Source organism: Coregonus clupeaformis, chromosome 22 (genome assembly GCF_020615455.1).
Source record: "Coregonus clupeaformis isolate EN_2021a chromosome 22, ASM2061545v1, whole genome shotgun sequence".
Lineage (NCBI taxonomy): Eukaryota > Metazoa > Chordata > Actinopteri > Salmoniformes > Salmonidae > Coregonus > Coregonus clupeaformis.
The window spans coordinates 1722248-1749089 of record NC_059213.1 but is presented as its reverse complement, the minus strand read 5'-3'; the positions used below and the strand labels follow the sequence as shown (position 1 = coordinate 1749089).

At 42.7% G+C, this 26842-nt stretch overlaps 2 protein-coding genes across 6 annotated transcripts; both read right to left on the bottom strand.

The window, feature by feature from the left end:
- Positions 1-1603: 1603 nt before the first annotated feature.
- LOC121534234 (polypyrimidine tract-binding protein 1) lies at positions 1604-10562 on the bottom strand. Of its 5 annotated transcripts, none has more exons than XM_041840832.2 (17): positions 10476-10562; positions 9758-9814; positions 9577-9661; positions 8966-9008; positions 8512-8684; positions 7136-7282; positions 6717-6926; positions 6491-6601; positions 6145-6331; positions 5916-5990; positions 5589-5725; positions 4878-4911; positions 4171-4263; positions 3989-4078; positions 3741-3867; positions 3571-3648; positions 1604-3354 (listed from the first exon to the last, which is right to left on the bottom strand). In XM_041840832.2, exons 1-17 carry the CDS (start codon positions 10481-10483, stop codon positions 3222-3224), a joined length of 1788 nt encoding a protein of 595 aa, XP_041696766.2. In that variant the 5' UTR covers positions 10484-10562; the 3' UTR covers positions 1604-3221. The 5 variants fall into 5 exon arrangements, with proteins under 5 accessions (XP_041696766.2, XP_041696769.1, XP_041696765.2 ...); XM_041840835.2 differs by having other exon boundaries at positions 9577-9595; XM_041840831.2 differs by having other exon boundaries at positions 9758-9817; positions 10476-10537.
- A 1336-nt stretch (positions 10563-11898) lies between these two features.
- On the bottom strand, positions 11899-25608 carry LOC121533041 (paralemmin-1). The gene is made up of 7 exons (XM_041838808.2): positions 25077-25608; positions 17527-17569; positions 16351-16431; positions 14216-14331; positions 13964-14022; positions 13452-13609; positions 11899-11907 (listed from the first exon to the last, which is right to left on the bottom strand). Exons 2-7 carry the CDS (start codon positions 17566-17568, stop codon positions 11899-11901), a joined length of 465 nt encoding a protein of 154 aa, XP_041694742.1. The 5' UTR covers position 17569; positions 25077-25608.
- Positions 25609-26842: the final 1234 nt, after the last annotated feature.

The following is a 26842-nucleotide window of genomic DNA, read 5'->3' as shown; positions in this document are numbered from 1 at the left end:
CTTCACAGTGGGAACCACACATGCGGAGATCATTGGTTCACCTACTCTGCGTCTCACAAAGACAAAGGACAGATTTCCACCGGTCTAATGTCCATTGCCTGTGTTTCTTGGCCCAAGCAAGTCTCTTCTTCTTATTGGTGTCCTTTAGTAGTGGTCTCTTTGCAGCAATTCGACCATGAAGACCTGATTCACGCAGTCTCCTCTGAACAGTTGATGTTGAGATGTGTCTGTTACTTGAACTCTGTGAAGCATTTATTTGGGCTGCAATCTGAGGTGCAGTTAACTCTAATGAATTTATCCTCTGCAGCGGAGGTAACACTGGGTCTTCCTTTCCTGTGGCAGTCCTCATGAGAGCCAGTTTCATCATTGCGCTTGATGGTTTTTGCGACTGCACTTGAAGAAACTTTCAAAGTTCTTGAAATTCTCGGGATTGACTGACACTCATGTCTTAAAGTAATGATGGCCTGTCATTTCTCTTTCCTTATTTAAGCTGTTCTTGCCATAATATGGAATTGGTCTTTTACCAAATAGGACTATCTTCTGTATAGCACCCCTACCTTTTCACAACACAACTGTTTGGCTCAAACGCATTAAGGAAATAAATTCCACAAATTAACTTTTAACAAGGCACACCTGTTAATTGAAATGCATTCCAGGTGACTACCTCATGAAGCTGGTTGAGAGAATGCCAGAGCGTGTGCAAAGCCATCATCAAGGCAAAGGGTGGCTACTTTGAAGAATCTCAAATATATTTTGATGTTTAACACTTTTTTGGCTACTACATGATTCCATATGTGGTATTTCATAGTTTTGATGTCTTCACTATTATTCTACAATGTAGAAAATAGTAAAAAATTAAGAAAAACCCTTGAATAAGTAGGTGTGTCCAAACGTTTGAGAGAGAGAAATCCAACAGTGTGCGGGCGGGAAATTACTTATATTTAATCACCACCACCAGACCCCTAAGATTATTAGGGGACATGAGGACTTAACAGAAGGCACTGTCACAAAAGCAAAGTCATAGAAGTAAAATCACAAGAACATGTCACAAAGGTGATGTCACCAGAGATAATCATCAGGGCCCAGTTTTTCTCAAGTTATCTGGATTTCGGCTGTCAGACAGGATTAAATGCATAGAAATAGAATGATAAGAACGAGTCCTCATTCAAATCAATGATTTGTCTGTTCTATTCATTTTATTTCTATGCATTTATCCCTATGTATAATATGAAAAAAAAAGTCAACTCTGTAGCAGTGGGGACAGTCAGCGAGATAATCACCAGGTAAAGTCACCTCTGTAGCAGTGGGGACAGTCAGAGAGATAATCACCAGGTAAAGTCACCTCTGTAGCAGTGGGGACAGTCAGAGCGAGAGATGGCTCCACCCAGTGCCATATTATTTTCCTGTATACAGTGATGTATACTGTATCCCTTTACATGGCTCTGGCTCCCCCAGGTGGCCAAACAGGAATTGACCAGTGAGAGAGTCATTCCCAAGCCTATCAGATCTACAAGTGTGCCTATAGGGAGTAGGGGCCGGGGGTAGTGCCTTGGGACTAGGGGGCCATTTGGAACTCAAAAAGATCAAATACACAGACACATAGCCGTGTTCCATTAAGTTTAATTTCTTTGTGATACAAAACTCATCTTTACAGCCCTCCAGAGAAAGCTGGCATTACCTTTATATCAAAATATACATGTTGGAATCCACGTTTGTTACCTATATATCAAAATATACATGTTGGAATGAAATTGGATATATAATCCAAATCACTGTGGTACAAAAACACTAAATATAGACAGACAAAAACCCTCCCACTGCTTCATGACATCACATCCTGTTGACCCCTGACCACAATAAACCCCAAAATGGAAAATAAAAGCAACAACCGTTACCAGGACAGGAATACAGCACTACCTCACAGCTATATCATCAACTAGGTCAACATACAGTATATACTCATGCTTAAGTACTCTACCAACATGGAGGAATTAAACTGTAATTAAACAAAAATGGGACAAGAAACCAAATATCACAAATTCAATTTATAACTCGTTCAAAGTTACTATTTTTAAATCTAGTGGCTGACTGATTAGGTATAAAATGAAAACATAAAATCAAATCCCTAGAGGCGGTCTTTCAATTTGAACCATATAATCAAAACAATGTGAGAAAATAGAATTTAGAACATCAGTGTCTTTTAAACTGATAAGGATTATTTAAGTAGCAGGGGTGGTAGGTACTTTGGTCCTCAATAACATCAACCATCAATAGCTACATGAAACCCTTTAATCTACAGAACAATCTATAGCAAAAGCAATATAAAGACAGGCAGCGCCAGAACAAAGGTAATACATTTGTGTTGTAGGCACTAAATATCTATGGCTGTATGAAATAAACTGGAGTATTGCGCATGTGTGTGTGTATTATATTAGGGGTGAAAAAGGCACTAAAAACTAAATGCTGCATGATTTTAACTGGCACCTCTGGAGCAAGAATTAAGACTTGAGGCACAGTGACTGGTAGATATCAAACGGTACACGGTATAGAAAATGATGAGTATAGAACTAGAACGACTAATGTTACAAAAATACAATTGAATGCATAGTGTACATCTAGAAATCAAAAGGGAAGACCACAGCCATATATTTAAAATCAAAACGTTGATATTCAAACAAAAAAAGGCCAATCGTATCAAATCAATGTAATAGCATGGAAAGGCTAGCCGGCTGGTCTGGGTAAGGCACTAGACTGTTGTGGAAAGGCATTTTGTTAGATCAATATGACTAGTGGTGAAGATCCCAAGGACAGACTGTAGAAACAGAAAACATTAATCAATTGAATATATCATAAACAAATCAATGGATTTTCTTTTTTTTGTATATCAAATGGAAACAAGAAAACAATCTAGAAACAAAGACTCGATGTGCATTCTGAAGAGTATAGAAACAGAAATACTAGATGTGCATCTTGGAGAGTTCTGTGAGTTTCCCTCCATAGAAGTCAAACTACTAGAATAAAATATGAACCGATTACATCCATAGTATACGTAAATAATTGTGTAAAAATAATGATAAAACAAAAAAAATGTAAGATAATAACGAAGGAATGATTAAGTGTGTCTTGTGTGGAATAAGACTTGCCATACAGACGACGTGGAAGGCATTCTGATAAACAGGTTTGGTCTATACTCTGAAGTTACAGTCGTGTGTGTGTGTGTGTTAGATGGTAGATTTGGAGAAAGACACTCTGAGGTGGTGGTTATCTCCCAGGTCATGGTTGTGGAACTCAATAAGACTCTCAACAGCCTCCTCCACTGAGCTCATCTGGATCAGAGCCATCTTACGGTCCTTCCTATACACACACGAGGAAAGAGGATTCACTCTATTTCATCAGGTAGTGATGCCATATAGACCATTATTACAACATTGGGTAGTGATGCCACAAAGACTATTACATCATTTGGTAAAGATGTCATAAAGACAAGCACATCATTAGGTAGTGATGTCAAAGGCTAGTACATCATGAGATAGTGATGTCATAAAAGTGTAGTTGGATGTTGAGACTTACTGGAAGAACTTGAAGGCTGTAACTGAAGCTCCTGAACTGCTGAACAGTGCCTTCAGATCATCCTCTCCTACTGCAGGACTAGAGAGAGAGAAAAAGAGAAATCATTACCAGAGAAAGCAAAAGGACACTTTCAAACTGAAAGGGGATGGGGTGTGTGTGTGTGTTCGTACGGTATGTTGGAGAGGTGCAGTGTGCCAGAGGGAGGGTAGATGTTGTTGTAGTTTTTGGAGCCAGGCTTCTTAAAGCGGTGGAGAGGAGAGGTGGCATAGTCCTTAGTCAACCCCTGGTCCTCATGGCCTTGAATAGGATAGAGTACAACATGAAATAACAACGTCATGACATAACAGTAGTTCATGTTAGACGGCCCATACCTGCTCTGGGCAGCTGTGTCTTTAGGTATGGTAGTGTGTGTACATACCTTCTCTGGGCAGCTGTACGGTGGTGTGTTTAGACATGGAGACACGTAGAGACCTGCCATGGAGACGAACCCCGTTCAGGTGGCTCATCGCTGAGGAGAAGACAAGACAGTCAAACACCAGAACACACACGTGCTATTAATTACTTGAACACACACAATAAACACAGGAACACACACAGTACCTAGCTGAGCCTGTGTGCCGTCAGCCATCTGGACCAGAGCGTTGTCCTTCTTATTGAACAGAATCTTCACTCTCATCACGTCGCCATACACACCTGGAGAACACACACAGGTTAAACACAGCACACACTCCAAATCAGAAGAATTTTTCATGAATAAAGACTTAGTTGTGATGTCAGTGCTGTAATGTGATTGTCTTGATCAACAGCAGACAGACTACTGTAATGCCTAGACAACTGGTTCTATAGTACGACACTACTCAGTTTCTGGCCATTGAAATGAAAGGACTGATTCAGACTGCTAACATGTAAAGGAGAGCTTGGATTTCTGATTCAGAGACAGACAGACCAACCAACAGGCAGACACAGGCCAACAGGCAGACACAGACCAACAGGCAGAGACAGGCCAACAGGCAGACCACAACATGAAAACCAGCCCAGGTAACAGACAGTTACTATAGAGTAAGATAGGGTACCGACCACAGTAGATTCAGTACCAGTTGGTAATTAAATAAATATTTAAAGTGAAACAGATTAAAGAATGATAAATAATAATAAACATAAATACTTTAGGTCAATATAAGGGTAAATGAAGAACTGACTGAATGAGGTAGGTATAGTCAAAGGTACAGTGATGATATAATATTATTGGTAACAGTAGGTAAATATAAAATATGAAGTCAAAGGGAAACGAAAGGCTGATAACATACCAAAGAGAATAAAGAGGCAGTTTGGTGTAACGCTCTTTATAAACAGCAGGGGGGGTAGAGGAACCAGGGACGGGGAGAGAGAAAGAGGGAGGGGAAAGGGGTAAAGTGGAGGAGGAGGAGAGTGGAGTCAGGGATGGAGGGATGGAGTCCAGCAGTCAGCAGCCAAGAGGTCCACGGGAGGATCACATGGAGAAGAGAGAGATAGATAGAGGGAGAGAGAGATCGAGAGAGAGAGATAGATAGATAGGAGATGGAGAGATAGATAGGAGAGAGATCGAGAGAGAGAGAATGATGAGAAGAAAGTAAGATGGCAGAGGAGTGAGTTTTTATAAAGGGCAAAGAGAAGGATGAGATGGAGGGAGAAAGAGAATAAAAGAAAAGGAGGTAAAGAAGAAAAAAAACAAGGTCAGTAAACACAGAGAGAATAGTGTCTAAATGAAAACACTGTCACTATGGCAACACTAGGAGGAGAAAAGAAAGACAGATTAACAATGAAACAGTACAGGCCTGATAATACAGTACAATAACAGAAAAGTATTATTGTGTCTCCAGCAACTCAAGAATAGACAAAAATGAAGCCATGAAATGAAAGATAACAGAAGACTGTTAGTTATAAACTCATTTAAAGGACTCAGATGAGAAGTCTACTACGGTGTGTCTGTGAGAGAGAAAGAGATAGAGAAAGTGTGCGTGGGTAGTAACAGTCCTGACCTCTGGGTTGAGGTTGCTGACCAACAGGACGCCAGCTTGTCCTCCTCCACCGCCGAGGACTTGTAGGCCGAGACGACTAGCGGCCATGCCCCCTGGACCCATACCCAATGACGCCAAGGCACCGGGCATAGACAGACCTAGACACACACACACATTATCTCTAGCACCGGGGCCAACCCGTGCAGCTGGAGTATACCGACCGACGATTTGACAATATAGGACTTCTACTAAGTAGTAATAGCTTTCTAATAAATGGAGTAAGAATAGATTTCTAGTGGGCTGTAGGTAGAGTAAACCAGCTAACTGTGTGTTAATGTGAGGATATACCTGCAGCCTGCTGTAGAGTAAAGGCCTGGGGGAATCCGTGTCCATAAGGAGACGCTGAGATCAGACCTGGAGACCCTGGAAAGAGACAGACGGTGGGAGAGAAAGAGAGAGAGGGTGGGAAGGGAAATTTCAGAGTCAGTTTGACCGTCTCCAGAAGAGCACCTTGATAGAAATGTGCTAGCTCCAGGTACAAAAAAGGTTGCGAAACCGCTGGTCTAAAGTGTGTTACCAAAGGCAGCAGCCATAGCGTGCTGGTCCATTCCAGGCTGAGGGTTGTGTTGCTCTCCACTAGAGAGGTCAGGTCTGGTGTAGTCACGGCTCTTATCGTTGTTAAACTTCACGTTGAGGCTGGTCAGCTTAGAGAAACTCACCCTCAGAGTACAGCAGCCGTTATAGATGTTCTGACCGTCTAGAGACTGCAGAGACACAGAGGGATTAGGGGTGTGTGTTGTGTAGAGGTGTGTGTGTGTTCAGGCAAGTCCATTTACAGTATCCATTATTGATGTTCTGACCATCTGGAGACTGCAGCGACAGAGAGATTGAGAAATCAGAGGTTTATTGCGGTGTGTATGTACCATTTTGGTGTGCTGTGCAGTCATTGGGTCAGCGTATTGGACCAGAGCCTGGAACTGGTTGTTCTTAGTGAAGGTGATGATCTTCAGAACAGACCCATACTTGGAGAAGATCTACAGGGGAGAACACACACAGGTTACATCCCTGCTACAGACATTTTGACTTACACCAACGAGAAAAGGTAACAATTTGAACACATTCATGACTAAGAAACACTGGTGTGTGTACCTGGTGCAGGACTTCCAGTGTGACGGGGTAGAAGAGGTTTTCTACTATGACTCTAAGGACAGGGCTCTGGGTGGCCATTCCTCTGGCTCCCATCTCTCCCCCTCCGACTGACATGGTAGCGCCCATCCCACCCCCCATACCGGACATGGTAGAGCCCAACATGGTGCCACCCTGGACAGCATTCACCGCCTGCAGTGCTGCCTGGACTCTCTGGGGAGGGGGGGGGGTGCAAATATACACTGTTATTCCAACATTTTCCCAACGTCACAAGCTTGCCAGTAAGAATGTCAGTGTACTCTGTGCACTTTACTGGAACCTCTACATATGACAAATAAAAGTTGATTTGACGCTTTACAAATGTGCTACGGACATACAAGTTAGTGAGTCTCATATTAGCATGGGTCAATGTGTCCTCTTACGACTTGGTTAGGCGAGTTGTCAGTCTTGAGTTCCTTGTGGTTGCTGTACTGCATGAAGACAGGCTGCTGTCTGATGAGAGGGGTGACCGTAGCATAGTAGTTCACCATGGTCTGAGCCTGGTCCACACTGTTCATCTCCAGGAACGCCTACACAAAAAAAAAAAGATCAGCCGGGGAAGGTGTGTGGGGACACCGTGTGTGTGTGTGTGCGTGTGAACAGCTTTATGGTAGAGGATCTTTAGTGTGTGTGTGAATGCATTTATGGTAGAGGGTCTTTAGTGTGTGTGTGAATGCATTTATGGTAGAGGACCTTTAGTGTGTGTGTGAATGCATTTATGGTAGAGGACCTTTAGTGTGTGTGTGAGAATGCATTTATAGTAGAGGGTCTTTAGTATGCGTGTGTGAATGCATTTATGGTAGAGGATCTTTAGTGTGTGTGTGAATGCATTTATGGTAGAGGTCCTTTAGAGAGAGAGTGTGTGTGTGAGAGAGTGAATGCATTTATGGTAGAGGATCTTTAGTGTGTGTGTGAATGCATTTATGGTAGAGGATCTTTAGTGTGTGTGTGAATGCATTTATGGTAGAGGACCTTTAGTGTGTGTGTGAATGCATTTATGGTAGAGGATCTTTAGTGTGTGTGTGAATGCATTTATGGTAGAGGTCCTTTAGAGAGAGAGTGTGTGTGTGAGAGAGTGAATGCATTTATGGTAGAGGATCTTTAGTGTGTGTGTGAATGCATTTATGGTAGAGGATCTTTAGTGTGTGTGTGAATGCATTTATGGTAGAGGACCTTTAGTGTGTGTGTGAATGCATTTATGGTAGAGGACCTTTAGTGTGTGTGTGAGAATGCATTTATAGTAGAGGGTCTTTAGTATGCGTGTGTGAATGCATTTATGGTAGGGGATCTTTAGTGTGTGTGTGAATGCATTTATGGTAGAGGACCTTTAGTGTGTGTGTGAGAATGCATTTATAGTAGAGGGTCTTTAGTATGTGTGTGTGAATGCATTTATGGTAGGGGATCTTTAGTGTGTGTGTGAATGCATTTATGGTAGGGGATATTTAGTGTGTGTGTGTGTGAATGCATTTATGGTAGAGGATCTTTAGTGTGTGTGAATGCATTTATGGTAGGGGATCTTTAGTGTGTGTGTGAATGCATTTATGGTAGGGGATCTTTAGTGTGTGTGTGAATGCATTTATGGTAGGGGATCTTTAGTGTGTGTGTGTGAATGCATTTATGGTAGGGGATCTTTAGTGTGTGTGTGAATGCATTTATGGTAGGGGATCTTTAGTGTGTGTGTGAATGCATTTATGGTAGGGGATCTTTAGTGTGTGTGTGAATGCATTTATGGTAGGGGATCTTTAGTGTGTGTGCGTACCTGGTTCTTTCCCTTCATCATCAAAAGGTTGGTGACCTTCCCGAAGGGCATTCCCATGCTGATGACCTCAGAATCCTGGATGTCCCCGGGCAGCTGGCGCAGGTGGATGACACGCGATGGAGCACTGGGGCTCCGCATCTCACCTTTGAACTTCTTACTGTCGTTACCGTTGGCTACAAACACACACAAACACCTTTTTATTTAACTTATTACTCTTAGCACCATTAGCTACTAGAGAAAACAGCACAGAACATTCTGATTAACAGACACATATTACCATTAACTACTAGAGAACAGCACAGAACATTCTGATTAACACACATTACCATTAGCTACTAGAGAAAAGCACAGAACACTGATTAACACACATATTACCATTAGCTACTAGAGAACAGCACAGAACATTCTGATTAACAGACACATTACCATTAGCTACACACACACACACACATACCTGGGGTCATGATGTAGGGGGAGAAGAGTTCATCTGATCCCCTCTGGAAAAGAAAGGAACATTCACAATGATCATAACCACATACACCATGGAGACAGAGAGAGACAGGCCTAACTGCTTCATAGAGTTGGTGAATGTTACAGAGATAGCTGGGTTGTATTTACTAAGCACCAACCAGAAGAAAACCCTGAACATGCTCAACAAACTCGTTTTCCATTTTCTGTTGCAAAAACTTTCGCTACGTGCACTAATGTGCACCAACGAATACGACCCTGGTAAATGTATTAAGAGTTATGGCTGGAGAGGAGCAGTCAGTCACACAGATGGTCTTGCTCAGCCAGACTACAGTTAATGAAGCTGCTCTGTGTCAGTCAGTCAATGGTGCTCATGTCTGGAGTGGCCCAGCAGCCTCTCTACAATACAGCTACTGTTACAGCCAGGCTAGACTGACTGGGACATCAGAAAGACAAAGAGAAGACACTCATGCTAACAGCACTCAGACACACAGCCAGAGAGGAGAGAGAGACTAACCAGAGTTTTAGCACAGAAGACAGGGGTAAAGACATAGAGAGAAAACAAAGATATTAAATTGTGAATGAAAAGACGCCTACCTTGGTACCCACTGAGACACTGGGGAGAGAGAGAAAAGGAGGGTTACTCGTTTGAGTTACTCCAAAGAAGGCAGGATGCATTTTCCTAGAAGATCAACCATCAGTAAATCAGTACATCAATCAACATTTTGCGTTAGATTTTTAGATTGATTGTAAATATAAAATCTATCAGGAGACTTACTCTATGTCTGTGACGTAGCCAGGTCCCATAGGATACAGATCAGCATCTAACTTGTGTCTGCTGAGACAAAGGGGGGAAAAAGAGAGACGGGGAAATGGAGGAGGAAAGAGGAAATTCAGTTACTAACTTTATGGAAGTTCATAGCTAGCTAGAAACTGAATTGACTCAATAAAGTTGCGTTAGTTCATTTCCTTGAATTGAAATGTCCCCAGAGCAGCTAATATCCATAGAGTTGGAAGAATTTACCCTAATCCTGAACACACAACATTCGCCTTCCACAAACACGAGCGCAAATATGGAATGCGGAAACTAGCTACAAAGACACGTTGATTCAAGATGGGCGTTTTTTTAAAAACTAAGTTTGGCAATACATTTTAAGGTGGTTACTTTCGTCTACCTGAAAAACTGCAACTAGCGTTTTTTCTGTTATTTGTAGTATAATAAGTTAAATACAACCGTTAATAAAAGTCTTAACTTCAACTAGTTCGCATCTCTTCCGGACACGCTCACGCGCAAACAATGCTAACTAGCTAACGTTAGCTAGCCTTGTTGAAAGTCTCAAGCATCATCTCGTCTCAAACTAAACGTTAAACTACTAGAAAACACACAAATATGGTAAACAGATTGCATAACAACATGGCTGGATATATAAAAAATCAAACTACGGTTAGATTATTTCAGTTTCTTTTCGACATAAAACTACATATTTTTCACTCACCCTTCCATCGTTCGATATAATCCACAGGTCTCTGGAGCGGCGGCAGATTTCCTTGATTTTCATACAAAATGGCTGAATACACCGAGGCGTTTGTTGATTGGTCCAGGTACTTGGAAGAACCCGAAATAGGCGGGCACTTACACCTAGCATCGCGATTTGATTGGTTCGTAAAAGGGTGGGGATAAAGTTCTCGGCCGAAACTTGACCAAAATCACTGTGAAACCATACCCTTGCTTTGCATTTGTTTACCTGGAAAAATAACGAGGAATGGTTTTCATTGACACACATTGATTTATTATGTTCTAGTATTAGATAGCTGACTCGTAAACCGTTGCAACTAAACAATGAATGCTGCTTCCTTCCTGTTTCACAATCAGTTCATGTAGTTCAGAAAATACAAATTCCATACAGGGTTGTAGATCATGCATTGGCCAACAGATGGCATAATTTGTCTATAACAGGGCTGACTGAGGAGGAGCAGCTGTGTGATTTGGTTTACTATGGGACTCTGGACCAGACCTGCAGGGTCAAAATGTCAACATTCTTCATACTTCAGCAGCAGATTAGCATGCTGGATACAATGGAAACCAATGGAATAGTCATTTAGGTACAAACTCCACGCTGGGTAAACAAAATCAACCACACATCAATCCTTCAAAAGTATATCACATACTTGACCCAGGTGATTTTTTGCATGTTTTTTTTTTAGTATTAAGTGGTTTAAAACAGTTGTTACTATTTTCAATGCATTAAAAAAAGCAGAGGTAATCTATGGTGTGTGGATCTGACCCATAAACGACCCCAGCTAACCCAAGACCATCACACTCCCTGGTTCCAGCGAGAGATCTGTAATTTCTCTCTCTCTTGCTCCTCTCTCTCTCTCTCCCCCTAACCCGACCTTCTCTCTCCATCTCCCTCTCCCCCCTATCTTCTCTCTATTTCCCTTCTTTCAACATATCCTCTCCAGTCTCCCTTCTCTCTCTCTCCCTCCTCCCTCTCTCATCCCAGACACTACCCTTTCTCTTTCCCCTAGTGTACACTGTAGAGCAGGGTAATGGAACACACAGACACCAGAAAGACTGGGAATGGAAGGTTTATTCTGTTGATGGCAGGTTTCCCCTTCCCTTCAATCCCAATAGAACCCATTATTACATTCATGTTAAGCAATATGTCGTGATGATGAATATAGTTATCAATGATACTGATCAGACCTGATGAGGAGTATTACAATCAATAACAACACTAATCAGAGTTAGTTTTAATGCTACATCAGAAGATTCAACATCACTGACTCAACAAAATTCATAACCATCAGCATTAAAACAATGGCTGGGTTTGACTCAAACAGTGAACAGTGAACCAGCCATCCTTTTTTGAAAATAAAAAGGAAATAGCGAAATGTGTTTATGAGTTGCACAGTGTCCTAGTGAGTCTAATGAGGAGATTAGTAGAGATCAATAGAGATCAATAGATGACTAGACGTGAGTAGAATATAAAATACTTGAGATGATGAGTTAGAGACAGAGATGATGAGTTAGAGATAGAGATGATGAGTTAGAGACAGAGATGATGAGTTAGAGATAGAGACGATGAGTTAGAGACAGAGATGATGAGTTAGAGACAGAGATGATGAGTTAGAGACAGAGATGATGAGTTAGAGACAGAGATGATGAGTTAGAGATAGAGATGTTGACATGGGATGGACAGTTTAAAACAGAGATAATGATGTTATCTGAGATGTACCAGCTGACATGATGTGATTGATTGGTTGCTTGATTCCTTGATTAATTGGTTTACATATTGATTTGTGATGATGGTACAAGCTTGCATGCAGTGTGGCTGGGTACGATTTGGCAGCAACCAAACAAATAAATACATTGTATAAAACTTGATATCAATATATTTGAATACTGTTCACACTGTAAAATTATATTACAGAGACAATATAATATGAAACTGATTGATAAATATTTGATGCACAGAGAAATATACAAAATGTATGTCTTCTTCATATTCTGGACTAAAATACAATGATATAAATTTTCCAGATGGCCCCGATAGCAGAAACATTACAATACAAAGACCTGCTACATTTTCTTTACAACAATAACGTGACGGCACATCCAGTTCAACAATAAAGACAATATGAATAGAATAGAATACAGATATACACACAGAATACATTATAAATGTCAAGACAGAAAAATATAAAAATAGCAATCAAAATAACAGAATAATCCATATCAGAAGAAATACATCGTAGTAAATAGTAGTACTATAGCAGTACACAGTGAGGGAGTTTTTGTTTGATCAGTCTGGAGGTACTAGCTGCATCTGAAATAGCACCCTTTCCCATATAATACTACACTGTGGTAGCATTTTGGCCCAAAGTAGTCTAGGGAATAGGGTTCAATTTCAGATTTCCCCATTGTTATTGTAGTACTAGAGTAGTACATAGTCTAGTGTATATTGTCCTGGCTGTAGGTTGTTGTTGTAGCACTACTACAGTAATATACAGTAGTCCTGATTTTGTAGTATCTGTTGGCTGTATATGGTTGGTGTTGGCTGTAGTTTTTGCTGCTTGGCAGGAGGTGTCGGACTGTTTGGTTTTGTAGTCCTGACAAGTGTGTGATCAGACACGCATACACACGTACACACTCAAGTCTCTTGCTCTGACACACTCACACACACACACAAACTCTCACACACGTCTCTCTCTCTCTCTCTATGACACACACACACAAACACTCACATGACCGTGCAGCACTTGCAACTCTGTTTCTTTTCCGTCTCCCCCTCCTCCCCTCCTCCACCATTTGCCCCCCCTGCCTCCCCCTTCTCACCTGTACTCCCATTGGCTGCTGCCTGGGTCTCCGTCTCCCCCTCTCCTACCCCCTTCCCCTCCCCGTCTGGTAGCATCACAAACTCCGCCTTGACCGAGCCGTCTCCCCTCTCTGTCCCCCCTACCTCCCCCACCTCCCCCCCTGTCTCCCCCTCCAGAGCCTTATAGCCCATGAAGACCAGTGTAACAGGGTTCTCAGCGCTGGCCTGGTCTGGACTGGGACCCAACAGCTTGGCTTCTACTCCTGTTAGTTCTCTTCTAGGACTCTGGTTCTGTGATACTCCATTTACAGCTGGGGAGAGGAGGGAGACGGGGAGAGGAGGGAGAGGAGAGAGGGGGGCGATAGAGAGGTGGAGAGGAGAGAGAAAGAGGGAGAGTGAGGGGAGCTGGTTAGGCTCTACATTAACATAAATCTAGAAGACATTAGCCAGGTTTCCATCCAACTGTTTTTATGTGAATAAAGTCCTGTCATACAAAAATAGTTCACATCAGGCATCATAGAATCAGCAATTGTTGGTAAACTTTTGATATTTTTTTTGTCTAATAATTATTTTGTCCTATTTAACAAAACTGCAATGGAAAAAATGCAATACCACATGGAAAATAATGATCAGACTGTTAACAGTTTATTAACAGTAGAACTGACCTCCTCTGTTCTCTTTGGCCACGACCGGATTCTCCAGCTCCTCTATCTCCTGCTCCAGGCTGACACACACACACACACACACACATTAATTACACATGAATGGAGAGTGTGGAGAAATAGTATTAATGAGAAATTAATGAGTTACTTTGCTTTATCAACAACGATGACCGGCAACGGCGTGTGTGTGTGTGTCTGTGTGTGTATGTGTGTGTTTATGTGTGTGTATGTGTGTGTGTCTGTGTGTGTACTAACCAGAGGATGCTCTTCTCTAGTGCCTTAGTCCTCTCTTCATCCTCCTGAAGTCGTCTCTGAGTCTCATCTTCCTCTGGAGCCCCATCCAACAACCAGCGCTCTCTCAGAGCCTTCGACTATACACACACACACACACACACACACACACACACACACACACACACACACACACACACACACACACACACACACACACACACACACACACACACACACACAGGTAGAATAGGATGAGCAAGGGCATAGAAAGAGGGTAGACAGACAGTAGGAAATGGAGGTTCAATCCCATGCTCACAGAGGAAGGTGTTTAAAGCTATGTACTGTACACTCTTTAAAGAAAAGGTGCTATCTTGAACCAGTTCTTCGGCCGTCCCCATAGGAGAACACTTTGAAGAACCCTTTTTGGTTCTAGGTAGAACCCTTTCGGTTCCATGTAGAACCCTTTTGGGTTCCATGTAGAACCCTTTCCACAGAGGGTTCCATGTAGAACCCTTTCCACAGAGGATTCTACAATGAACCCAAAAGAGTTCTACCTGGAACCAAAAAGGGTTCTCCGATGGGGACAGCTGAAGAAACCTTTTGGAACACTTTTTTCTAAGAATATTTTTCAGCCAGTGACACTGTCAGCTAGACCAGCTCCAGGAAAAAGGAGTAGGCCTTCTCTCCCCAGCATTCTTCTGTCAGCTTTATGTCCATTCCAACCATATAATGAAGAAGAATTTACAAACAAAACTCCCCTTTTCCTCATCCATCCATCCACCTCTCTCTCTCTCTCTCTCTCCCTCTCTTCTTCACTGTCTCTCATCCATCACTCTCTCTTTCTATCTCTCTCTCCATTAAGCAAATATGTATATACATTTCCCATAACGCCCCACTTAATACACAAACTGTAACCCAACACTCCTCCCATATTTCTCTCTCTCTCTCCCTCCATTTTACATTTACATTTTAGTCATTTAGCAGACTCTCTTATCCAGAGTGACCTACAGTTAAGTGCATTCATCTTAGATAGCTAGGTGGGACAACCACACATGTAGCTATCAACAATGTGTCTCCCCTTTCTCTCTCCCCCTACACCCCCCCAATAATCTGACATCATTGGATATACACACCCACACACACACCCGCCTCCCTCCACACACACAGTCTGAAACTAGCACACCCCTCCCCAGCTCAGCTCGCTGTTCATTGTTCTGGTGTAAAAACTACTGACAATGGAAGGAACACACACACTCACACACACACACACACACACACACACACACACACACACACACACACGCACGCACGCACACACACACACACACACACACACACACACACACACACACACACACACACACACACACCACAAACACTCACACTCACACACACACACTCACACACATACTCACACACACTCATACTCACACACACACACACACACACACACACACACACACACACACACACACACACACACTCACATACCTTACTCTACTCTCAAACTTTTACTTCTCTAACATACATGTGCACGTCTCCATGGTTACATCACAAAATCTCCAGGCTGCATTACATCATCACAAGACACCTAATTAGAAACAGCCGCTGTAGAACTCATTGTGTGTGTGTGTGTGTCTAGAGACAATCCACAGAAGATTGGTCAGAGGAAACAGATTTGTGTCCCACTCCCCTCTGAGCAGGAAACCACTCTCACACACATACCGTACCCCGTTTTAGCCACACACAGAAAAGACAGGGATAGTAGCACACAAGGTCATTGGTGCCGTTCTCACATACACTACTTTATCACAGGCTGGTGCTTGAGCCAGTGTGTGAAGGGTTATCAAAGGGCTATTTTAGCTTAGGCCAAGTCAGCTAGAGGACAGATAACAGGGAAACTATGTAGCGTGTGTGTGTGTGTTGTGTGTGTGTTGTGTGTGGGTGTGTGTGGTGTGAGTGTGTGTGTTGTGTGTGTGTGGGTGTGTATGTGTGTGTATGTGTGTGGTGTGTGTGTGTGTGTGTGTGTGTACGTGCATCGAAGCAGGCTTTATCTCCTAGCTCGTGTTAGTGAACAGTCTGTGACAGCCAAGTGTTTTTCTATCTGGTACTAAACAGAGATACAAAGGCCTGTGTGTGTTAGTGTGTGTGTGTACCTTGAGGTGTTGAAGCTGTCTTCTGTCATCTTCCAGGTGTCTCCTCTTGCTCTCAATCTCTGTCTGCCTCTTCCTCTTCTCCTGTAAAGACATACACACACACACAAACACACACACACACACAGTAAGTGGCCATGCTAAACATTTTAACCAATGTGATGTGTGCTGTGTCTGCATGTTCATGCGGGATATGAGTCCATTACTGCTTCTAGCATTAGCCTAATGCTTCTGGATGTTCAGCTACAGATATTCATCTACAGGCTTTATGTGGCTAAGGGGTCTGGAGGGGCTAAAAGGGCTAAATGGGCTGAAAGGGCTAAATGGGCTGAAAGGGCTAAATGGGATAATAGGTCTGAGGTGTGTGTGTGTGTGTGTGTGTGTGTGTGTGTGTGTGTGTGTGTGTGTGTGTGTGTGTGAGTGAGGGGGGAGGAGGAAGTTTGACAGTAACAGGATGTTTCAGGATGGTAGAACAGATCTAACATACAAATGGTTGGTTGTCTAACACAGGGTTTCCCAAACTCTGTCCTGGGGCATCTCCCTGGGGCACGTTTTGGTTTTTCCCCTAGCTCTACACAGGTGATTCAAATAACCAACTCATCATCAAGCCTGGATTATTTTAATCAGATGTGTAGTGCTATGGCAAAAACCAAAATGTGCACCCGGGGGGAGTTTGGGAAACCCTGATCTAACACAAGATCTCATAGTTTCCATTTGAAAATCGACATACAGTATTATGGATGAACGTCTATTTTTGATGCATGCATTCCACATGGTTACAGGGTTAAAACAGAAACAACTAAAAGGTTAACAGTTTAGGCATTTATTCCGAGTGGTTAAGGTTAGGGCTATGGTTTGGGGAAGGCTCTGCAAACCAACCGACCTCATAAGATCAAGTATCATAAAATATTCTCACGGCTTGCTAGAGCATTGTGAACTGCCGTAGCGCAGTGATCTAAGCAGGGCACTTGAAATCTGAGCATCATAAGTTTACGCCCAGTGCTGGGCAATTGTTTTTCTTGTTGTTTTTTTGTGAGCGCGACGTTCTCAGGAACTTTTCAAACGTCCGAAATCAAAGTCTATTTCTAGTGATCAGGCTGGTCTAACATGAGTCTATCATTGTGAGTGGTTGTATGAAACCATGCACGCTGTGTGTGTGTGTGTGTGTGTGTCACTTACAGCGATGGCCTGAATTCTCTCCTGTTGCAAAACCTCAGCCATCCTGAGAGAGAGAAATAAAGTTAGTGAGATAGAAGAATAACTGAGTGATGTCAACATTCCTGCTTTAATAGATTCCAGAGCTCTGGCAGGGAATACCGCTCTGCCTCATTGGGAAGACTTGGGAAGATAGTGTAGAGCTGCTCTGCTCCTGCATGTGGTTGATGTGGATGGTCTGATCAGTGTGTGTGTGCGTGTGCTGTACATGGTCAGTGTTAATCTGAGATTATAATCTCATATTAAGTTAAATAAACACCAAGATACCTGGATTAGGAGAGACAGCAGCATACTGACATCATACAACACACACTGCAGGTACCCAGACACATTGCATAACATTACATAACACAACACGTAAATTACAGTTTTTCTCAATTGCTAAAACACTAAAATCCATTGGCTGAACAAAGTTCTCAGTTGCCTGGACTCATTTAGCTAATTATGCAGTCTGTTGTCAATACCTTAAACCATTTCACATGGTAAAACAATATTTGCAGATCTCACTTAGACTTTTCAGCAAAACTCTAAACACATTCTCATTCTCAAAACATATTCTGCACTCTAATGCACATGTCATCCACACTGGTAAACACAAGTGGCAACAATCAAATACAAATAGAGAACACATGTCATTGATTGAACACAACCACTCAAAATTGATTTAACCTGTTCCAATGATGCGACACAACCAATATAAGGCAGTTCAGAGAGCAAACAGGTTGTTGAAGGTGGGAAGGAGAACGTCTGAGAATGGATAGAAGAAACAATGTGAGAGGACGAGGACGAGTGCGTATGCGAGGTGGGCGACGAGGAGGAAAAGGAGGAGGAGGGCAAGAAAGAGGAAGAGGAGGACGAAGAGGAAGAGGAAGACAAAGAGTGGAAATATCTGATGAAATTCGAGCAACTGTCATAGACCATGTTCTTGTCCATGGACTGACAATGAGGGAAGCAGTACTTAGAGTGCAACCCAATTTGAGCCGATTTTCTGTGTCCACCATAGTAAGGACATTCAGAGAAGAGAACAGGTACAGTATACTACTGTATTTTTGTAATTGCACATTTACTGTACTACACTATATGCAGCTGTTTCAATAGACATTGTCACACCCTGGCTCTGGGGACTCTATATGTTGAGCCAGGGTGTGTAGATTATATGTGTTTTGTGTTCTATGTTTATTATTCTAGTTGTTCTATTTCTATGTTGGCCAGAGTGGTTCTCAATCAGAGGCAACGAGTGTCAGCTGTTGCTGGTTGTCTCTGATTGGGAACCACATTTAAACAGGCTGTTTTCCCACAGTAGTTGTGGGATCTTGTTCCTTTTGGTTTGTTCCGTGTTGGTTTATTTTGTAGCCAAGGACTTCACGTGTCGTTATCGTTTGTTGTTTTGTTATTGTTATCACTATTGATAATAAAGTATGTTCGCTCATCACGCCGCGCCTTGGTCCACTCCGTTCAACGATCGTGACAGACATTTGTAAAGTTAATCACTGTATGTATTGTACTGCATGAATATGTTTTGTAACTGCACAACTACTTTTTGTAGAATTGCAAGGCTGCCACATGCAGGTGGAAGGACAGCTATATTCACTCGGGAGCAAGAGGCCGTTATAGTTGGCATGGTCCTTCAAGATAATGCAATACGACTCAGAGAAATCCAGGAACGAGTGATACAAAACAACACACACTTCCAGGGAATCGACAGTGTGAGCGTTTCCACAATTGACCGTGTCCTCCATCGTAACAGGATGCGAATGAAACAAGTATACAGAGTACCTTTTGAAGAACAAGAATTACAGTATCACAGAGACAAAGGACAAGTTTGTGAGATGCAGGGTACAGTACTGTAAAAATAGGGGTACAAGGAGGAGGAAGAACAAAAAACTAAATTGCAAAGAGCAAAGCAGAGTAGTAATTTCTGATCAATTTTGAGCTACTATGATAGAACATGTTTTCGTTCATAAAAAGACAATGACGGAAAAACATGAAATTTGTTTTGAGATTAAAAATGTACTTCTCCCTGAGAACTGTATGTTTTGAACAATGTGTTTTCTATTTTTCGGTGTATCGTTTACTGACTGCTTGAGAGTGTATATCATTTTGATCACTTTGTTTATGATTTGAGAGCAGTGTTTGATTTTGAACACAGGTAAAACTGTTTTGAGGCGAATGTTTCATTTTGCGAGAGGAGTCAGAGGTTTTGTAAATAGTGCTTGAAGATGAGGTTTTGTGTTTAATGTTTTCAGGAAATGGAGCAAGGTTTCAGAAATTGTGTTTTAGCAATTGAGAAAAACTGTAATACTGATCATAACCGTATAACATAAACCCTGACCCTGGAGGGATTCTCCTAATAGAATTGAATAACTCTCCCCATCTACTCAGAAACATCCAGAGACAGTCTTGGCGTCTGGCCTTGGGTTAGACAGGAGACTGAACAATCAATGAATGCTAATGGTAGAGCAGCGCCATGAGGCCTAGTTGATTGACCAGTCTGTAATGTACAGTCAACTCCTGATACAACATGTGAGTGTGTGTGTGTGTGTGTTTATGTGATTGTAGCCTGAGGAAGAGGGAGAACAGGTAACAAAAATATACTGGACTCCTTTGTTCTCTTATGAATAGTGCGTTTGATTGTATATATCTGTGCAGGACTGCTGATGATCATGAGTGAGCGTGTGAAAGAGAGATTGAGAGAGAGAGAGAGAGGGGGAGACAGAGAGAGAGAGAGAGCGAGAGAGCGAAAGAGAGATTGAGAGAGAGAGAGAGAGAGAGAGAGAGAGAGAGATTAAATTGGATTAGAGGCTAAAAATGACACAGTTTATCAGAAAACGACACAGAGAAAAAAATATATATATATATTTTATCTGGTATGATGGAGAGGAGGGGTATAGGGTGGGAGGGAAAGAGAGACAGTATAGTCTGCAGGAGCAGGTAGGTGGTAAAGTGCTTGTCTTGATGAAAGAGTGATCTGTCTCAAACATGTCACCTGCATGCCACAAGACTGTGTGAGCCTGCTGGGCTAAAGGCTCAGGGAGCAAACACAGGTCTTACAAGTCTCTGACTCCCTCTTCTCTTTCTCTCTCTCTCTCTCTCTCTCTCTCTCTCTCTCTACTCTCTCTCTCTCTCTACTCTCTCTCTGGTCTCTCTCTGTGGTGAGTGTGGTGAAAGGAGTCAGGCGCAGGAAGGTAATCACCGAATACAGAGTTTATTCCTTCATTGACACACAAATGGGCTCCAATAGCGATCAACGAAACAGGCACAGGGGAAACAAACATCCCTGGCAATTACACTGTAACGGAATACAATAATACATAGGCACAGGGGGAAAATCTACCCTGGCAACACAATGTTATGAGTAGCTCCAACGAGCTACATACTCTCAAAATTAACAATCACCCACAAGGACAAGGGGGCAGAGGGAACACTTATACACGGACTAATTAGGGGATTAGAACCAGGTGTGTGTGATTGAGAAGAAAATTGTGATGATGATTGGGGCGGCAGTGGTTAGTACTCCGGTGACGACGAACGCCGAAGCCTGCCCGAACAAGGAGGGGAGGCAGCCTCGGCCGAAGTCGTGACACTCTCTATCTCTCCTGCCTGGTTGCCTGGTGCCAGGGTAAAGTACCATGCAGATGCTAAAAGCCAGACACCCCAAAATAGAAACACAACAGATCTATATTGTGTGTCAAAGAAATAGATCAACATGAAAGGTAGGTCTACATCATAAATGATTACACAAACATATTGGAATTGTTTAGTGTCGTCTATGGTTATTATTAGTGTTAGCCTAGTCCACCTGACCGTTTGAGAACATAAGGCCTAGAATAGGCTATTCGACATACAGGGGCAAAGCAAACTGTTTGTTTTCATATTTTCTGCAAGAGAGGAGACGGTCTAAGTGTCCTCCCTGTACTCAGGGCCGGGTTAATGCAGGGGCTTACCCACTGCTATAACAGCCTCTACTCTTCTGGGAAGGCTTTCCACTAGATGTTGGAACATTGGTGTGGGGACTTGCCTCAATTCAGCCACAAGAGCATTAGTGAGGTCGGGCATTATGTTGGGCAATTAGGCCTGGCTCGCAGTCTGCGTTCCAATTCATCCCAAAGGTGTTCGATGGGGTTGAGGTCAGAGCTCTGTGTAGGCCAGTAAAGTTCTTCCAGACCGATCTCGACAAACCATTTCTGTATGGACCTCACTTTGTGCACGGGGGCATTGTCATGCTGAAACAGGAAAGGGCGTTCCCCAAATTGTTGCCACAAAGTTGGAAGCACAGAATTGTCTTGAATGTAATTGTATGCTATAGTGTTAAGATTTCCCTTCACTGGAACTAAGGGGCCTAGCCCGAACCATGAAAAACAGCCCCAGACCATTATTCCTCCTCCACCAAACGTTACTGTTGGCACTACGCATTGGGCAGGTAGCGTTATCCTCGCATCCGCCAAACCCAGATTAGTCCGTCGGACTGCCAGATGGTGAATCGTGATTCATCACTCCAGAGAATGTGTTTCCACTGCTCCAGAGTCCAATGGCGGCGAGCTTTACATTACTCCAGTCGACGCTTGGCATTGCACATGGTGATCTTAGGCTTGTGAGCGGCTGCTCGGCCATGGAAACCAATTTCATGAAGCTCCCGATGAACAGTTATTGTGCTGACGTTGCTTCCAGAGGCAGTTTGGAACTCGGTAGTGAGTGTTGCAACCAAGGGCAGACAATTTTTACGTGCCATGCGCTTCAGCACTCAGCGGTCCTGTTCTGTGAGCTTGTGTGGCCTACCACTTCGTGGCTGAGCCGTTGTTGCTCCTAGACATTTCCACTTCACAATACCAGCACTTACAGTTGACCGGAGCAGTTCTAGCAGGGCGGAAATTTGACGAACTGACTTGTTGGAAAGGTGGCATCCTATGATGGTGACACGTTGAAAGTCACTGAGCTCTTCAGTAAGGCCATTCTACTACCAATGTTTGTCTATGGAGATTGCATGGCTCTGTGTTCGATTTTATTCACCTGTCAGCAACGGGTGTGGCTGAAATAGCCGAATCCACTCATTTGAAAGGGTGTCCACATACTTTTGTATATATAGTGTATATTGCCTCCTAATATTGTACAATCTGTGTGTTGCTTCATTAGCCTGGGCTATTGTTTGTATGAATTCAAGACCAGATTGATCTCAGTTTGTAGTGTCAGAGTAGCCACTGATGTCGGTCATTTGTGTGGTATTAAAAAGATTCAGCTAATGTCTTTCGTCATGTAAATGATGTAGAATTGTATGAAATGCGTTTTTAAAAGGCAAAACAAATATTCGGACCCTGCTAACAAATGTTACCCATGTGTGGAAATCCTAAAAACGCCTCTGCTCAACTGTAGCCTATGCCACATTGCAAATGTTATGATGGCTTTATTATAAAGGACCCTTGTCTTCAACAGGAAACCACGCATCGAATTGCATCTTGGTGCATGGATTTGTTTACAGAAAATGATGGTGTGCAAGGAAGTGTGTGCGGGCTATATAAAAATAAAAATAAACCCGGGGCCTATGATATCTTAGTCCGGCCATGCCTGTACTGTATATTGTTTATTTATTTATGTCAGACTAGTATTTATTATCATATTGTCTTGTTCACATTGTTGTCATGCATTTCCATGGAGGATGCAGCTCCAGCGTCTCGCCTTCAAAACATCAATACTAGCCTAATAGCCTGTCACTGTAAACAATGTCCCTACCAGGGACGGCCTGTTCAATAGGGCGATATGGGCGACGCACTGCCAAACGGGAAAAGGAAGGGATTTTTTTTCTAATCAATTATATCACGGCAACAGTAGTTATCAGTGTTGTAATCTATACGTCTGATCTGCCACAGTGCCACACTGCCACTAAATGTCGAATCAGGCTAAAGTCGTGCTTCAAATGGCTCCACCCCCTTTTGGGGCGATTTCAGTCAGATTGAAAATCGCCCAGAACTTCTGTCATAGACTCCCATGTAAAATCTATTTTTTTCAAATTTCAGAGCCTTCAATACGATCTCAATGGGTGTCTGTGGGCTTGCACTTACGCGCTTTCGTCACATGAACGTAACTAAGAAAAGAGAGGGTAGCAGCGTCAATCAATTCACTACTACTATCAACATGGCTAGGCTTCAGTGCAACTCGATTGTGTCTTTGAAAGAATTTCCTTTTTGTCGGCGAACAAATGAAGATAAATTAGCAACGAAACAATTAGGACCTCCCAGACCAAATTTAATAATTCAACAGGTTTCTACTAAAGGGGGAAGTCCTACACCCGAGGATTTTCCAAAAAAATGGTACGAACGAAAAAAATAACATTGCCACTCAACTGGATGAGGGATACAGGCTAGCTGTCCGCCGCCACAACGATGAGGTTAGTGTTGATAATCACAAGTTTACTGGAGAACTGAGACCAAGTAGAGACTTTGGACAGGGTGGATATGGTTATATTGCGATATTGTCAATACAGTATATCGTAAAGTATCACTATGTAACTCGATTTCTTTCACCCCAATCCCTCAAATTAACGGTAAATAACTGAATTGTTTGCCCCACATTTAGCTAAGATGATTAGCTAGCCAGCTAAAATGTTTTATTTAGTTAGCAGTCGCATCTACAATAGTTTACTGTCAATAACATGTCTCCAAAAATGACGTGGTGTCTCCAATTGTGTTGACATTTTACAATTGCGATGCGCATCCATGAGTATCCACTTTCTGTAGCTCAGCTGGTAGAGCACGGCGCTTGTAACGCCAAGGTAGTGGGTTCGATCCCCGGGACCACCCATACACAAAAATGTATGCACGCATGACTGTAAGTCGCTTTGGATAAAAGCGTCTGCTAAATGGCATATTATTATTATTATTATTATTATTATTCCAGCCTTGTGTAGGTCTCCAATTTTGTCCCTGACATCCTTGGAGAGCTCTTTGGTCTTGGCCATGGTGGAGAGTTTGGAATCTGATTGATTGATTGCTTCTGTGGACAGGTGTCTTTTATACAGGTAACAAGCTGAGATTAGGAGCACTCCCTGAGATCAGTCAATAAATGATTCTGGTATTGACTTATATGCTGCCCCTGTCTTCATGTTGTTGCTGGACATATCTTTTTAAAAATGTGTGTAGGTCACCTAAATCATCAGAAAAATTGCCCCTCCTGAGAATTTTTTCAGGAGCCGCCACTGGTCCCTACTAAACCGCTACAGTAAGGTGGAAAACCACACATAGCCTACAGAGCGGGATTTTTATCATTTATAATTATATTATGCCTACATTAGAAAACACACACTGTCTCTTCATCTCGTCTTCCCTCTATTCTCCATCGCTCTCTCTCTCTCCTCCATCCCTCCATACCCTTCTCTCCTCACCACCATCCTTCATCGCTGTTCCGTGATGCTGAGGCAGTGGAGCGCTAAAGCTAGTCAACAAATTCCCAGAAATCAGGTCAAGTATAGTCGCGAGTAGACACTGCGTGTAACGAGCAGACATACCAGTAGCCAGGCTACTTACCCAATAGCGGAGTCCTTTCACTTGTCACCGATGGCGTCTATCTCCTTTGGCGTCTCTCCTCCTAGTCTCCTCCACACAGAAATAAAATAGCACTGCGACGTTTTCCTCTTCATTCACTGTGTATGCTTATAGTCTATGTTTACTAGCGTATAGCTTCAAAACAGGGGGGTTTCCTCTCCTCCTCTCCCTCTTCTCTCCCCTTCTCCTCTTCGCCTCCTCCTTTCTCCCTCTCCTCTCTCCTGCCACCCTTCCGTCCGCGGCTGAGGAGTCGCGGGAACGCCCGTGCTGTGTGTGTAGCGGGAGCTCGTGCCGCTCAACCCGACAATGGAGAGAGAACAAGCTGTCCGTTATTTATCTTCGATCCACGACATTACAGGTGTTCGTGGGTGAATTGGCAGGTTTTGGAGAGATGAAGGCGCAGCGGCATTCTTATAACTCTCCGGGTTCCCTCTAAATTATGGTTTGCTTGTCTCCTGTAGGCGACTTGTTTTGCAGAGAGGTTCGCGCTCTCACCAGCTAGAGAGAGAGAGAGAGAGAGAGAGAGAGAGAGAGAGAGAGAGAGAGAGAGAGAGAGAGAGAGAGAGAGAGAGAGAGAGAGAGAGAGAGAGAGAGAGAGAGAGAGAGAGAGAGAGAGAGAGGTGGGATACGCCTTCCTTACTCCCTTCTGAGATAAAGAGGCCCAGGGTGTGTTGTTGACTGATATGATATTGGGGCCTCTGGTTCTAAATGGGGTCTGGGTATAGCCCACAATCTGATATGATATTGGGGCCTCTAGTTCTAAATGGGCTCTGGGTCTAGCCGACAGTCTGAAGCAGGTCTACAGTATGAAAGCAATAGCTGCCAATGAGGCTCTACCACAAACATAATGAATGACATTTCAATACTGATTCAGTCAGGAAACAAGAGTTCAAAAGACATTAAAGGTCCTGAACAGTCATTATGAAAAATACTTTTTCTCATGGCTAACTACCAGGAAGTTTGAAAAGAGAGTATGAGTGGGCAGGGAGCTTATATTAATGAGCTCACCTTGACTGACAGCTCTTTGAAACGCCTATGTCAAGCAAGTTGGATGCAGTTCGCAGTGTTGCAGTAAAATCATCTCAATCAAATTTGCTGATGCACAAAGCAACTCAAAACAACATCGAAATTGCATCAATTTCACCATGAGGCCAATGGTAACTTTAAAACAGTTATAGAGTTTAATGGCTGTAATAAGAGAAAACTGAGGATGGATCAACAACATTGTAGTTACTCCACACTCCTAATTGACAGAGTGAAAAGAAGGAAGCCTGTACAGAAACAAAATATTCTAACATAAGTAATTCACTTTTTGTCCTGAATACAAAGTGTTATGTTTGGGGCAAATCCAATACAACAAATTACTGAGTACCACTCTCCATATTTTCAAGCATAGTGGTGGCTGCATCATGTTATGGGTATGCTTGTAATCATTGAGGACTGGGGAGTTTTTCAGGACAAAAAATGAACAGAATGGAGCCAAGCACAGGCAAAATCCTAGAGGAAAACCTGGTTCAGTCTGCTTTCCACCAGACACTGGGAGATGTATTCACCTTTCAGCAGGACAATAACCTAAAACATGAGGCCAAATCTACACTTGAGTTGCTTACCAAGAAGACAGTGAATGTTCCTGAGTGGCCGAGTTATCGTTTTGACTTAAATCTACTTGAAAATCTATGGCAAGACCTGAAAATGGTTGTCAGCAATGATCAACAACCAATTTGACAGAGTTTGAAGAATTCTGAAAA